This window comes from Crocuta crocuta, unplaced genomic scaffold (genome assembly GCF_008692635.1).
Source record: "Crocuta crocuta isolate KB4526 unplaced genomic scaffold, BGI_CrCroc_1.0 scaffold489, whole genome shotgun sequence".
NCBI lineage: Eukaryota > Metazoa > Chordata > Mammalia > Carnivora > Hyaenidae > Crocuta > Crocuta crocuta.
Genome location: NW_027531874.1, coordinates 1,676,485 through 1,692,469, shown reverse-complemented (window position 1 = coordinate 1,692,469; position 15,985 = coordinate 1,676,485). Strand labels below are relative to the sequence as shown.

The following is a 15,985-nucleotide window of genomic DNA, read 5'->3' as shown; positions in this document are numbered from 1 at the left end:
CCACATCCCACCACCAATTGATCATCTTCACTTACCAATTTACTGTGTGCTAATATTGGCCTCCTAATTCATATTCCCAAAACTTACTTCTATTGTAGTCTTTCCCTCTTATTAATAACACTCTGTACTGACAGTTGCCAGTTCAAATCCTTGTAGTTACTTCTACTCCTTGCTTTCTTTTAAACCCCATATCCAGTTGTCCAACAAATGGCCTCAGCATCAATATATGTACAGAATCTAACTACTTTTCAGCACTGCAGTTACCAAACTTTAGTTTAACTACTACCACCCTTTTTCCAGTGTGTTGCTGTAGCACAGAGAGGCTTAACCAAGCTGATTTTGCCTCCAAGGGGACATTTAGCAATGTATGGAGATATGTTTGGTTGTCACAACTGAAGGATCTACTGACATCTAGTGGGTAGAGACCACGGATGCTGCTGAATATCCTGTAATGCACAGGGCAACCTCCTTCCCTCACTCTGAATCCACCTATGCAACATGCAACACAAAAATATCTGGCTCAAAGCATTAATAATGTTGAGGTTGAGAAACTCACTGATACAACTTCATGAGTATTTGTCTTGATTCCATCTTGTCTCCCTTCTAGAAACTAGAATATTCCTATTAAAATGTAAATGAGGTTTTTTGCCTGTTATGATGGAAGTGCTCTAATAGCTCCTCAGTTCAGTGTTGTTTCATTTGCTCAGGATCCATACTGATGTACACCTGGCAGAAGGAAAGAATTTGAAACTAATTAAATAGTTATGAATAAAAGTTTGAATAAACACTTGTTAAGGGTTTCTACTTTTTTTTGAGAGAGAGAGAGAAAGAGAGAGGGAGAGGGAGAATCCCAAGCAGACTCTAAGCTCCATGCTGAGCCTCACACAGGGCTCGATCTCACAGCCATGATATCATGATCTGACCCGAAATCAAGAGTCAGACCCTCAACCAAGTGAGCCACCCAGGCACCACAAGGGTTTCTACTTCTATAGAAAGTAATACTCAACTCTCTCTCCAACTGTTATAATATATACATGTATTATATAATGTATATAATCAAGATGATTTAGGCCAATGATATATGGCCTAAATATTTTAAACCCTATGCACAATCTATTATTAAAGATTAGTATTATTTGGAGAAACTTTTGTCCTGACCAGTCAAAGTAGCTTTATCACACCAACAACAGCCACAAATATTGTTAAAATCTTTTAAAAATGAATAAAAATAGCAGTTCAAACTAATTATGACAGTAACCAGGTTGTTTGCAACATAAGGGACAATATTCTGGAGAAAAGAAAAGCACAGATAGGTGATCACAACAGTCCGCAGTGTTTCTCAGTTCCAGAAACTTTGTCACTTCCCAAGCAGTATGAGTAAAGAATTTTTTAAAATTTAAAAATTAAAAAAAAAAAGTGGAAAATATCTCAAGCAGAAATTTTGGTTGCCTCGTGGTGCAAGGAAGACAAAAATTGGGGCTCAGAATTATCCAGATAAAATGAAACTTACTATACAACTTGACCTTAAATGGAGGCACCAAAAGGACTTTGTCCTGGTACTAAAAACAACACAACTGACCACTGCTCAAAAAGCCTGACATTCAGTTTCCATTCATACCCATTCCTAATTGGATTCTGCTGTTTTTAGTTGCCTGCTTATAAAAAGAACTGTTCTTAGGAAAAACATAAAAGAAGAAAACATTTATATTGCGATATGTAATCCCTGATATTCTGTAAAATATTACCAGGAATAGCTGGAGTCAAGACCATATATATGATCAAAACATCAGACATTAGCAGTAAGTCACAGTCAATAGGAGTATGAAAGTTATTAGACACGGATTTTTAAATAATTGTGATTAATATGTTAAAAAAATAGATGACAAGATGGCAAATTTCAGAAGGGAAATGGCATATATTAAAAATCAGTTGGACAGAGTAATCTAAAAAAAGGGAAATCTAAGAAACAAAACAAAGGAAAAAACAAACAGAAACAGACTCGTAAATACAAGAACAAACTGACGATTACCAGAAGGGAGGGAGATGAGGGGGGTGGGCAAAATAGGTGAAGAGAATTAAGAGGTGCAGATTTCCAGTTGTAAAACCAATAAGTCGTGAAAATGAAAAGTACAGCATTACTGACATAGAGTCAGTAATATTGTAATAACACTGTACGGTGACGAATGGTGACTGCATTTATTTGTGGTGAGCATTGAATAATGTATACAATTGTTGAATCAGTAAGTTGTGCACCTGAAACTAATATAATCTTGTGTGTCAACTGTACCTCAATAAAAAAGAATCAATTGCACATCTAGAACTGAAAAACACAAAAGCTGAAATTAACAACATTAGAGGTTGATTCAATACCAGATTAGACGTGGCAGAGAGAAGAATTAGTAAAATGGAGGGTGTGTAAACAGAAAATATCCAGACTGCAACATGGAGAGAAAATGCAATGAGAAAGACAAAAAAAGGACATAAGAAATATATTGGATACAAATAGTTCCAGTATACATAATAATTGTAACTCTAAAAGGAGTGTAGAGGAGAGAAAGAAAATGAGGGATGAATGGTATTTGAACAAGTATTTGTCAGAGATTTAAAAAAACCCGAAAAATGCCAGTTGCCATCCTATTCAGGAAATTATATAAGCCCTAATTAGGATAAACACAAAGCAAGGTTTAAGCACATAGTAGTGAAACCAAAAAAGGAAAGAAAAACTATCCTTATGAAATAGGTACATTATCTTCAAAAGAACAACAATAAGACTGGTAGTTTCACAGCAACAGAAATAAGAAAATCCTGAAGACTGTGGAATGGCTTTTTAAAAATGGGCTGGAAGACAACAGTGATAAGAATTCTACTCCCAGCAAAAATATTCTCCCAAATGAATACAAACTAGAGATGCTTTCACACAAACAAAACCTCTGAGAATCCATCACTATCAGATCCACACTAAAGAAATATTGATGACATCCCTATGGCTAGAAAAAAATATGATCCCAGATCAAACCATGTAAATGGAAGAAGAAATTAAGAGCCATGAAAATGGTTAGTATGTTAATATGTAGGTTAAATTTGGATTCTGAGGAATTAAGAAGAGGACCAAGTTTCAAGTATTCATTTCTAGTCTTCACAAATTAACTAGTGAGAGAAAATATCAAAGAATTTTGTCACCTATTCAAAGTGCTATTTGTACACTACTTTCCTTTATATTGGCATCTTAGCAACATTTCCTCTAATGTACTTAGACAAATGTAGGCAAAATCATGTTTGTACAGAGTAAGAAAATTTTAGTGATTTTTCTTATATTTTGGTCCATTGTTGGAGAGAAGTTGATAACTTCAGAAATACTTGAGAAGTTATTATTCTGAACAGTCACACTGAAAGATTATTACTCATAGATGAAAGTTTCAACTGAGTTGAAAGTACAAAAGAAAGGAACACATAAAAAGTGACCCAAAAGGATACTTTACAGATGGTCAAGAAAGCCCAATTACATACTGTATTTTCATCCCCTAGCTTCTAAAAATGTAGTTAGGGATCATAATATTTAATAGTTTGTTTGGCCATTGATACATGGATGAAGTCTCATTTGTATTTAAAGAAATCATGCTAAAGGATTTGAACAGAAGTTTTAATATTAGCTTTCATGTGTTCTGAGATGCTCATAACTGAAGATGTATTCTGGAAGTATCTTTGACTATTAGGACAATATGAATTTGAGGAAGGCTATTCATCAAAAGCATTATATATCTTACTAAACTTTTCCTTTTACTTCTTCAGAACAGGATTATTAGATCAAGCTATTTTTATATACTTTGTATCTCACTAAAATAGATTGAAAATGGAAATATTAAAATTCTGTAGTTTTATGAACTCTTCATGAATGTTTGTCATTCATATTTAGAATAATCTTCAAAAAGTGATAGGTCCTGGGGCTCCTGAGTGGCTCAGACAGTTAAGCATCCTCTTGATTTCAGTTCAGGTCATGATCTCATGGTTCCTGAGACCCATCCCCACATCAGACTCTGGGCTGACAGCAAAGAGCCTGCTTGGGACTCTCTCGCTCTCGCTCTCTCTCTGCCCCTCCCCTGCTGGCATGTGTGCACATGCACACCCACATGCACGTGTGCACACATACACACACAAACGCCTCTCTCTCACTCGCATAATAAATAAACTTAAAAAAAATGGTAGATCTTCATCATTTTATAAGCTGAATGGGAATGATGCCTCCTTATTTTGTATATATTCACTAACTTCATCATTTCTTTCTGTTTTTCTTTTATTAATAAATTGATGAGTATTACAAACAGAAAAGTAAAAATAAGAATAGTATAAGGAACTCTTATGCACCCATCAGCCACGTTGTTAATCATCAACTCATTTCCAACTTTGTTTCATCCATACCCTACTTCCTAAGCATTACCTTAAATATCTAGAGGCAAATCATAAGCATTATAATTTCATGTATAAATATTTCATAATGTATCTTTAAAAGGAAATCTTTTTAATATAACAATTAAGCCAGTTTTCTTGTATTACAAAATTAACAATTATTCCTGAATTATTTAGAGTTCAAATTTACATGATTGTCTCATAAATACGCATTTCTATATATATGTATATGCTAAGTAAGTACACACAGATAAGGACATACCCATGTAAATGCATGTGTATGTGTGTGTCTATGTGTGTGTTAATTGTTTTCAACCATGACAATCATACTTCCAAACCTTGTCTTTCAGAATCTTTATATCCCAAGATGTATTCAAAGGTGTTACATGGATTAAAATTGGTCTGTATCTAGTAAGCGTAGGAAACCAAGAATTAAATATGCTTTAAGAAGTTTCTTTAATCCAGAAATTCTCAGCGCTTTTAATATGCTAAAATGTACTATGGCACTCTAAAAACATATATGGTATACAGAATTAATTATACTTAAATAACCTCAAAAGTCCATTTTTATGTATTTATTTCTTGAAGTATTACTAACTAACACCATTTTACTAGATAGGACTCTTGCCTGGATCTAAAGCACTGGAGACTTTCTGACAATATATTTATAAAACTTGGATTTTCCTTAAATAGAAATTTCAGGTTCAAATTTCAAAACCTGAGCCAGAAATTCTCAAAACGTGGTCCGTGCACTAACTACAACAAAATCAACTGAAAAAGTAGCCTGTTAAAAATCCATATACTTGGTTCCCTTCACAGACCTACTGAATCAGTATTTCTGGTAGGAGCTGAAGATTTCACATTTTGAACGTGTTCTCTGAGAAGTTGTTATGCATGCTACAAAGTTTAAACTACTTGACTAGAATTTCTACAAACACTTAAGGAATTTGCAGCAAGAATAAAATGATTCAGAATGAAAAGGAACAACTATCTTTTGTTACAAGAGAAAGAGGCTTAAAGAATTTCAGAGTTTCACAGGTGGTCGAATCTAGCATAGGTGACATCTTTCTTTTTTAATTTGTTATTATAATTCAGGCCATAATTATAATTCACTTATCCATAAATACAAGAAGTGCTTCAGTGTTAATCATGAGCCTTATGTTATTGTAGCTACTCTACTGGTATATTTGGACTCGCAGGAAAGGAGTAGTGTAGATGTGAGTATATACATCCCTCCACTCTCGGAGAGTGATTTGAATGGTTTGGGGGGAAAAAGAATCTCTGATATTATAATTTCTTAAGAGTGTAAGTGTTTGCAAAGGAGCAATCTGAACTGGATAATGAACAAAAGCATAGTCCTTGTTCTTTTCCTAAAACAGCATCGACGATTGTGTACATTTCAGCTGTACAAGAACCAGTCTCCCATTCTCTGCAAGTGTGATTTTGTCCCTGTGGGGTATCCACTTGGAATTGTGAGCCCGGAGCTGTGCGTGGTTGTAGGAGAGAACTCTGTGGGGTAGCATTGAGCAGCCTGGTGGCTCTGCAGAGCCACCTACACAGGATTAGAGCAGATCCGCATGTGGTGTGGGGAGAAGATACAGTAGTTAAAAGCTTTCTTGTCCAAGCACCCCTTCACCCATAAGTAGAGTACTCATAGGGAAATGGCGCTCAGGTAATCATGGATCTCTTCCTTTTGGATAAAAAGTCTATTCACATAGAAGCTATTTCTTTTTAAATATAATATATTTTTCTACCCTACAGATAATGGTGTGGTTTTATTTCGTGGCCTCTGCTTCATATTTTTAACGCTTACCATTTTCTTTCAGCAAAAAGAATACGTTTCTAAACATATCATCCGGGACTAGCTTCATTGGTGCGCGGCTCGATCGCATAGAACCCTGTGCTGAGAAAGGCCTGTTCGGTTTATCGCCCTGATGTCACTATCTTGAAATGCTTAGTCATCTTGTCTCTGAAGTTGTACTTTGTCAGTGGTCTAATGGGACAGTGGAGCATGCGCAGTAGCAGAGGAAATATGCTGGGTGGGGGCGGATGCACATACCTACAGTTCAGCAGCCCCAGCCCATGTGCGAACAGACACCGAGCAGTATCCACGCCTAAGAGTCAGTACTGGCTACAGCCCCCTGCCTCGTGGCAATCAGGAGTACTGAGGCCCTGAGAGGGCAGACACATCAGAACCCTGGCCCACACTGGTGGATGATATGGTTACAGCAGCTGCAGAAGCTTCAGTGGCTGACTGCAAGGGCCTCATGAGGGTGAGGAACTCAGAAAGCAGTCAGTGCCAGGATCTAATGTGAGGGGTCCACTTGCCCAGAGTCCATGTAATTTGTGTGACATTTGCACAAATAATAACTCTTCAACCTGAGCACCTTGACAGGAACTCCCAGTGTTCAGGCAATAACTTTGTCAGTAAAGACTTATAAAATAATATCCTGTACATGAGCACTGCAGTAAAGTACATCAGAGTTGTTAACATTCTTCAAAGAGTTTAGCATGCATTGTTTTTGAAAATTTGTCCAGCATTGCAAAGCTAATATCCAGAGGCTTAGAAACAGAAATTAAACTTAAAGGCTTTTCCACTCAATGGAAAAGAACACTATTTTTATACGAAGCTCCTGCTGAACCAATTATTAATGAGTGTTTCCTTGTAATTGAAGATAAGGCAATAGAATGTGTAAACAGGCATTTTGGAATATACACAAGTCATTAAGGCACTTTCAGTTTCTTGTACAGCCTTGAGAAGTTACAGACTATGTCAGATAACATTAAAGTTCCATTGTTTAAATTTACATTTGAAATTTAATTCAGACTTATGCAAAATGATTTGTATGAAGTTAAATCTTCTAGGAAAAATTGACCCATGAGAATCATCAGCTCTAGATGTTCTAAAATTTATATTTGAAAATAATTTATCAGAAATCTATTCCAATGTTATCATGTCCTATAAAAGACTCTTTACAGTTCTGTAACAGTTATATCAGTAGAAAGATGATTTGCAAAATCAAATATCAAAAAATATTTGTGATTTTGCATGTTGAAGTTGCTTGAAACAAATTCTAATAATCTAATGAACAAATTTCTGGAAAGGTTAGAGAAAGCTTAGATCAAGCAAGATATAACTTTAATAAAGCATTATTTAATGTATTATATCAAACTGACACCAAACATATGATTTTTTTGCAATTTGTTAAGTTTATGCTGCTACTCATGTAACACTATTACTCTAGTACATTTTATGTTATACAGCATTTGTAAAGAAAGTTGCTTTATATTCAGTACATTGTTTTAAACTTTTTTTGTTTATTTTTTGAGAGAGAGAGACTGGGGAGGAGGAGAGAGAGGAAACAAGAGAATCTCAAGCAGGCTGCATGCTATCAGCACAGACCCCATCATGGGGCTCAGTCTCACAAACCATGAAGTCATGACCTGAGCCAAACTTGGATGCTTAACCAAATGAACCACCCAAGGCACCCTACATTTTCATTTCACACTGCGACCCACAAATTATGTAGCTGATCATAAAGACATCTTAGGCTTATGTCTTCACGATGACTATGACCCCGCTTCCTATTTCCCAGTTTTACTCCTCTATTACTCTCTAATAGTAGAATTTCCACCAAAATGACTGCCCTGCATCTACTATGTTTCTTCTTCACATAGATTCTTTGTAGATGCTCTTTCCTCTTGCTACTCTAGGCATCTTTCTCCCTACCTGCTGTCTTTACCTAGCTAACTCCTATTTGCCTTTTACCCTCAGCTAAAACAACTCTTTCTCAATTATCTGACCTCTCAGGATTCCCCATTTTAATGTATGTAATTATGTATCCATTAATATGATTTGATTAATGTCAACTTCCTACTTTACACTTAAATCTCTGTGAAAGCAGGCACTGTATGATTTTTATTTGTTGCTGTTTTTTTTCCTCCATCTTCCATTGTATTTCCAGTACCTAGCAGATGGCTAGAATTTGGTAGATGCTTAGTAAATACTAGTGAATAAATGAAATAACTAGTGATGACATCTAAACATTATAAATTATAATACAAATATTTCTTATTCATGAAGATTTAGTCATTATTAGTGTCCTACTGATGAGATATGTATATGGAGAATGATTTGTCTCACTTTGCTACTTTGTGGTGCCATAAATGGAAGGAGTTGCTGTCATTTTTAATGTTGGAAAATTACTTTAATTGCGTGATCTAAAACTTTAAATCAAAGCAATTTTGCTCTACCAACGCATCCAATTAGCCAACTCATCCTCCCATAAATGTAAATAAGACATTAGTGATACATTCTTTATCCAAGAAATTACATCAGGAAAATATTTTCTAGTTCTGAAAAGTGTTCTTGAAACCCTGGTTATCATTTATTCTTACTTCAGGGGAAAGCAGTGAAGAAGCCTTGGAATTAGGAATAAGTTTAGTCCACAGAATCGTTCTTCACACTTTTCTTCAAAAATAATTAGAATGAAAAGTATATGCACCTACTATAATAAAGGAGAGAACATTTTTAAATTATGTAAACATAAAGATATACCTAAGGTAGATTGAGTTAGAAATTCTATGTTACATTCAGAAGTACAGTATGTGTTTTTATCATGGCTCTTTTATCAATGTATACCTTAAAACCCAGGGTTATTAGTTTATACTTTCCATTCTTGAATCTTTATCAAGGTAATAATTGCAATTTTTAAATATTAGAATAAGACTTAAGCATCCTATTGATAAAACACAGAGGCACATGAATCCATCTGAACACATAAATTCAGTCTTTGTACCAATTTGGATTCTGGAGTAGCATGAAGAAACCAGAAGGAAAGTAAAACATTCAGTCCACTTCCTACAGGGTTAAACTTTATCTTACAGACGATCTTTAGATAAAGAGGTCTTCCAGACTCTCATTTCAGTTTTGAGACTTCCTTATGTACAGCATTTTTTTCAGTAGAATTTTCCCCAATCCCTAATTCTTAAATGTAAATTCCTTAAAAAATATATTTTATTTTGGTAAGATAGTGCATATCTGAATCCAAATGCGTGTCCAGGTCTTCTTTATGGTTACTGAATTTTCTTTTCAGTCAATCCTTAGCCCTTTAAAATCAAAACTATTTTGTTACAAAAAAATGTAGTCAGATATGATCTATTACTATGAGTCTCTTTTAATCTGGAAAATCAGAACTCTCAAGTCCATCTAGAATATTTTTGGAAATGAGCTTTGAAATGATCAGTGGAATGCTAGAGCTTGTAGAACAATGATTGACATTGTGACTGATGCTTCTAGTGGGAAGTTGGTGGGGTTTTTTTCATGTTTATTTAATTTTGAGTGAGAGAGTATGTGTGGGGGAGGGGCAGATGGAAAGATAGACCAAGGATCCAAAGAGAGCTCTGCATTAACAACAGAGAGTCTGACATGGGGCTTGAACTCACAAACCATGGGATCATGAACTGAGCCCAAGTCAGATGCTTGACTGACTAAGCCACCCTGGTGCCCATGGAGAGGATTTTTATGACAGATGTATAATTCTGACATTGGCGAAATAGAAAATTATGATCACAACTATGTCGGATAGAAGACAAATATTATATTCACACCAGTAAATATAAGCTATGATTATATTTAACAAGTACTATTTAATAAGTGGTAGAATCTATGATTATAAATCTCTATATATACTATTTACTTATCATCTTAATGATATCCCTTTTTCTCCTAGTATATGAAATTAACAAAGACTAAGGATGCAACCAGTGTGTGAATTTTTTATTTTAATGTTTTATTTATTTCTAGGAGAGAGAGAGAGAGAGAGAGACAGCGTGAGCAGGGGAGGGTCGGAGAGAGAGGGAGTCACAGACTCTGAAACAGGCTCCACGCTCTGAGCTGGCAGTCAGCACAGAGCCCGACGCGGGGCTCGAACCCACGAACCGCGAGATCATGACCTAAGCGAAAGTCGGACGCTTAACCGACTAAGCCCCCCAGGCGCCCCCCAGTGTGTGAATTTTAATGTTGCACCTAGAATTTTAGAATGAAAAGAAATAAAAACCCAAAAACCTGTGTGGTTCGTTTTTCATATACGGAATGCAATGTTGTCTTTTGAAGTCCAGACTTTTCTATAAACTATTTATTTTTATATAAAAGATGAGTAAACCTATGTCCTTACTTTTATGACAGGTAATAAGCTACAATGATTAATGCAGAAATATTTGAATACAAGGGGAATACAATTGTTCTAATTGAATACGGTAGAACTCTAAGTTGTATTTATACAATTTCAAACAATTGCGTCGCCATTCAAAATAGTATTTTATTGCCCTATGCTCACATCTTATAAGCTTTTTATAATAGTAATATCTTTTCTCAACAGAGAGGACCATTATTACCATCCCACCTTCCAAAATGGATGTGACAGTTGGAGAGAGTATCGTCCTACCATGCCAGGTGTCCCACGACCCCTCCATTGAAGTTATGTTTATATGGTCTTTCAATGGAGAAGTCATAGACTTAAAAAAAGGAGTGGCTCATTTTGAAAGGATTGGAGGAGTAAGTTGCCGAAAATTTTAAGTACTTAATAAAATAAATCAAGTCTTTCACACGAATAGACATCTTTCATAATTATTCTCCCCCTATTTATTTGCATGGATAACCACTGTCTATTTATGAAGCCGCCTCTGTTTTTTGTTTTATTTTGTTTGATGTCTTTATGGAAACGCTCATGTTCTAGATGCACTTATAATAAAGTGGGTAGGAAAAGGGATCATCTAGGAGCAACAGCAATGATACTAGTATATCTCCTAATTTCAAAGCTGTCTCATATTTAATATTTATCCAGTCTTAAAAAATGGGACCTGCTGAATATGATTATGTTTTATCCCTTTTTCCCTTTCTATCTGCAGGAATCTGTTGGGGATTTGATGATAAGGAACATTCAGTTAAATCATTCAGGAAAATATCTATGCACAGTGAAAACAACTCTGGAAAGTTTATCTGCGGTAGCTGATATCATTGTTAGAGGTAATCAGAATGGTGGAAATAAATGAGTACTTTATTCACAGCAAAAAAATGTTAATAACTAAATGGGGAGTCTTTGAGTAACCATATCATGATAAAGAAGTGAGATAAAAATACAGATTTTTTCATTTTCTAAACTTCAAGACTCCAGGGCACATGTAGTGTGTATATGGATATTGAATGGAGTAGGTTTTGTGTATTTATAACGAATAGTTAGACTCAGCAAGCAGTATCAGTCCCTAAAACTTAGGCATGCCTTCTATTTATAATAAACCATTCTTATCAGAGGAGGGTCAAAGTCATCTATTCTTATAGTTCTCTATATAAGTTGCATTTACTTGAGATACCTTTTGAAAAAGGAATTGTTCTCAACCTTTGAGAGTAGCTCCCTAATGGGTGATATTCAACCATCTCATGATTGAAATTTTCTCATCTTCGGAGGAAACATTTCTAAGTTAGTCTTTCACCATGTAAAGTGAATTGATAGGGCTTTATTGCAAATAATTTGTTCAAAATACATTATGTTGAATATTTTATTTTCTAAGCAGAACAGATAAAAATAAACTGCTTCTGTCCCAGATCAATGAATTTAATAATTTTCAACATAGTTATCATCAAACGTATTTTTCAAGGTCCACCAGGTCCCCCTGAGGATGTAAGAGTGGAACACATTTCCAGTACTACTTCTCAACTAAGCTGGAGACCAGGTTCGGATAATAATAGTCCCATTCAGATATTTACTGTTCAGGCTCGGACTCCATTTTCTGTGGGTTGGCAGGCTGTTTCAACCGGTAAGTGACACCATTGTTTGGGGGACATTTTCTAAAACAGATGTATTTGTTTGTTCAACTGATTGATGTTAAGTAGTGCTGGTTTTGATGCCTGAATTCACCCCTCTTTTCAGTTCCAGAAATTCTCAATGGTAAGACATACAATGCAACAGTGGTTGGTTTGAGTCCTTGGGTGGAGTATGAATTCCGTGTCGTTGCTGGGAACAGCATTGGGATTGGAGAACCAAGTAAAGCATCAGAATTGCTAAGAACCAAAGCATCAGGTAAGAAATTAATGTCTTACAGCACGTACAAGATCCTCTATGGTATAGATCTTAAAAAGAAAAAAGTAAGAAGCATTTTTGTGGGTCTTGTAGGATTTGAGGCCCCAAATCAGAGGGACAAAACCAGCAGCTTTCATTTTCACATTTTTTATATACACAAAGCAAGGAGTATTTTCTCTGAAATATAAGTTCAATAAGAAACGATTTTAGCTAAGCAGGCATGTCAAAAATAAGAGTTTTTTCTGAAGCTGTACTCTTATCTCCTCTATTTTCTAGCCAAACTCCAGCAGAGAATCCGTACATTTGTAGATGCAAATGAGTTAGTGCTTGTTTTATTAAATGTTGTAGCCAAGAATTAATTGAGACTCTGTTGGTGCAATCAGCCACACATTTCCATCTATTTCTCAACTCTGACCTAGTTGCAGCTTCATTGAGCAATAGTATAAACTATTTCCCATGCAAATGAGGTAAATCGTAAGCTCATTTAACAGAAGGACTAATTGAGCATCAGCTGGTTCACCGAACAGCAAAATACAAGTGGAACCTGACTCAGAAATCACCCCTTCTTAAGCTTTTTTCAACGGATCCTTTTTGTTCCACTCCTAAACTTTAGGTCCAGGGTAATATTTGATCTGCTTGCTGCATGCAGCTGACAAAGCTCACATTCTTAGTCATATAAGTGAGGAATCACTCTGTTGTCACTGGCTTAGCTTAACCAGCACAAACTCCCTCCTTCCCTCCCTCCTTCCCTTCCACTCTTTCTTTCTTTCTTTCTTTCTTTCTTTCTTTCTTTCTTTCTTTCTTTCTTTCTTTCTTTCTTTCTTTCTTTCTTTCTTTCTTTCTTTCTTTCTTTCCTTCCTTCCTTCCCTCCCTCCTTCCCTCCCTCCTTCCCTTCCTCTCTTTCTTTCTTTCTTTCTTCCTCTCTTTCTTTCTTTCTTTCTTTCTTTCTTTCTTTCTTTCTTTCTTTCCTTAATACCCTTCTTCCCAATATGGCTTTAGGTTTAATATGGTTCATTTGAAAATACAATAAAAGAAGTTTTATTAGCCAGAATATTGGAAACTTGGTAAAAAGCAAATTAAAGTATACTTTAAAATAATTTCCTTATGTATGTACACTATTTAATGGTCTTGAAAAAGTGTCACCACAAGTCATCAAGTACTGGAAACCCTACAACTACAGAACCCACCCTGATTTACGTTGGTTTTGGCCAAAGGCCATGGAAGACTTAGAAAATAGGGTCTAGGTACAAGGCAATCTTTAAATACATGTGAAGATTAAAGCACACATGGTTAGGGTAAATTTGAGTATGAAAATGGGTAATGTCTGATGGGTGCTGTTATTAAAAAGAACAATTAGACTATCATATCGCTACGTTGTTCCTAAAGTTCAACATCTGTATCAAATGGCAGTAAATAAAATAAGTAGTCTAGATTTGCCTGAATGGTCTCCACGGTGGAAGAAAACCTGGAAATGGGCAATTAAACGTTACATAGTTTACTTCCTGCCAAGCAGTTAGCAAACATACCCAGGCATTCCCACCTCCCACCTCTGGATCTTGATCCAAATGGTCGAAGACAGGTAATTGCATAATTTCAACATTTAAAAAATATATCTTGCAGGGGCACCTGGGTGGCTCAGTCTGTCGAACGACTGACTCTTGATTTTGGCTCAGTTCATGATCTCACAGTTTGTAGGTTCAGCCCTCTGTAGGGCTCTGCACTGATGGTGCTGAGCCTGCTCTCTCTGTCTCTCTCTCTCTGCCCTGCCCCCACTGGCATGCTCTTTCTCTCAAAATAAATAAGTAAACTTTAAAATTATATATATCCTGCAGATATATCCATTATCACAGATTTAGGATACATCTGCCATTATTCCGTGAAAAGGATTACATCTTAACACTTCCATATGCAAAGTAAAACCCCATCCTGATTATACACAAGATCCACACATACAACTGTCATCAGTTTTGTTATTTGCCTCAAACTACTTATTATTCATTATACTAGTCCTTACAAGGGTATACTCGAAGGGCATAATTGTTTTCTAATTCATAAAAAATGATTGTTGTCTGGAATGTTCTTCTACAGAGCCTTAGAGTTCTAGAGTTAAATGGAGACAATCCCCTCAATCACATCCTTGACAGGAGGCAGGCTTCTTAGCTGGCAAGTGAAAGGTGAGGGGGAAGAGCCCTTCCTGTTCCGTACTGAGTGATGTGTGAGTTAAACACAGAGTTACAATAACAAGAATTTACTTGCATATTTTTAAGAATGTTTTTTTAAATGTTAAACTGTCTTGATGACTAAAAAAAAAAAGAAAAATCATTTTAGTTTGTTTATTAAAAAAAGAATTAATTAATATACTGCCTCAGTAACTTGTTTACAGCACAACTGTATAATTAGGCACTAAATCAGCAGTGTCACTGTTACCATCTGAATGGAACATCATTTTGCCAATTAGTAGATGATGCATAATAATGTCAAATACACGATGTTACTCGATTTTTAATTAATTTTGGAGCCAGGGTGCTCATGTATCAAACACAACTGTGTCCTCTCCCTTAGAAATTTGGATATGTGTAAACATAATTTATGTTCATTAAAAATGCAAGACTGTCTCACAATGTGCAGCATGAGATGTTGAAAGGTGAAATCTAAAAACAAAATTCCTCCTGATGAAGATGTACTTTAATAACTGCCATCCCACATTTCTTTTGGTTGCTTTTAGTCCCCGTTGTGGCACCAACAAACATCAACGGAGGTGGAGGAAGTCGTTCGGAACTCGTCATTACGTGGGAGGTAATTTTCTGTCCAACTGAGTTATTTTGAAAGAAAAAGATTTAGCTGGCCAGGAAGAATACTGAAAAACAAAAAGATTTATTTGATCACTACAGAGAATATATAAAAATACGTGGTATAAAAGACTCCCCATGATGAATTACTTAGAGGAGGTATTGGAAACTTTTCTTATTTCTACTCAAGTGAGAGAGGATAACTGACTCAACACAATTCTCTCCCAAATATAAGAAAAACAACTTCAATGTCTATTTTAGATTTGTCAGTAGCATTTTAATTATTACTTGAGGGACTAGACATTATTGTATTTATTATCTCTGGAACTATTCTCTTGTGCACGAGTTAAACTCTTTGGCATGCAAGTAGAAACAGTTCTTTTCTTATCACTGTTCTTTAAGCCTTTCCCTGCATCTAGACAGAAGTTTGGGCAAATGCTGTAGCTTTTATGATTATTATTCTTATGAATTTACATATAGACTCATTTTTATGCTTGTTATAAATTTCAGCCTGGTTTATTATCATATACTTCAGAGTTTCCTCCAACCTAACATTTCTCATTTCCAGTAGCTTGGGCTTGCCTCAGCCTAGGTCTTCTACAGTGTGAAAGGCAATGTAGAGTCAGATCTTTACTTATTCCCCATTCTGCTGTGGAATTTCTCCTTTCCTACCCACTGTGTTACTTCTTGCTTCTCCAGGGTTGTAGTGGGTTT

The 15,985-nt window shown here is 35.7% G+C and overlaps 1 protein-coding gene across 4 annotated transcripts in view; it reads left to right on the top strand.

The window, feature by feature from the left end:
* Positions 1-15,985, top strand: part of CNTN6 (contactin 6) — a 177,277-nt gene that overhangs the window by 140,937 nt on the left and 20,355 nt on the right. For all 4 annotated transcript variants that reach the window (XM_077772914.1, XM_077772915.1, XM_077772913.1 and 1 more), the window contains 5 exons: positions 10,785-10,960; positions 11,314-11,431; positions 12,061-12,219; positions 12,333-12,482; positions 15,208-15,278. In XM_077772914.1, the coding sequence (XP_077629040.1) occupies positions 10,785-10,960; positions 11,314-11,431; positions 12,061-12,219; positions 12,333-12,482; positions 15,208-15,278 (674 nt within the window). The remainder of the gene's footprint in view (positions 1-10,784; positions 10,961-11,313; positions 11,432-12,060; positions 12,220-12,332; positions 12,483-15,207; positions 15,279-15,985) is intronic.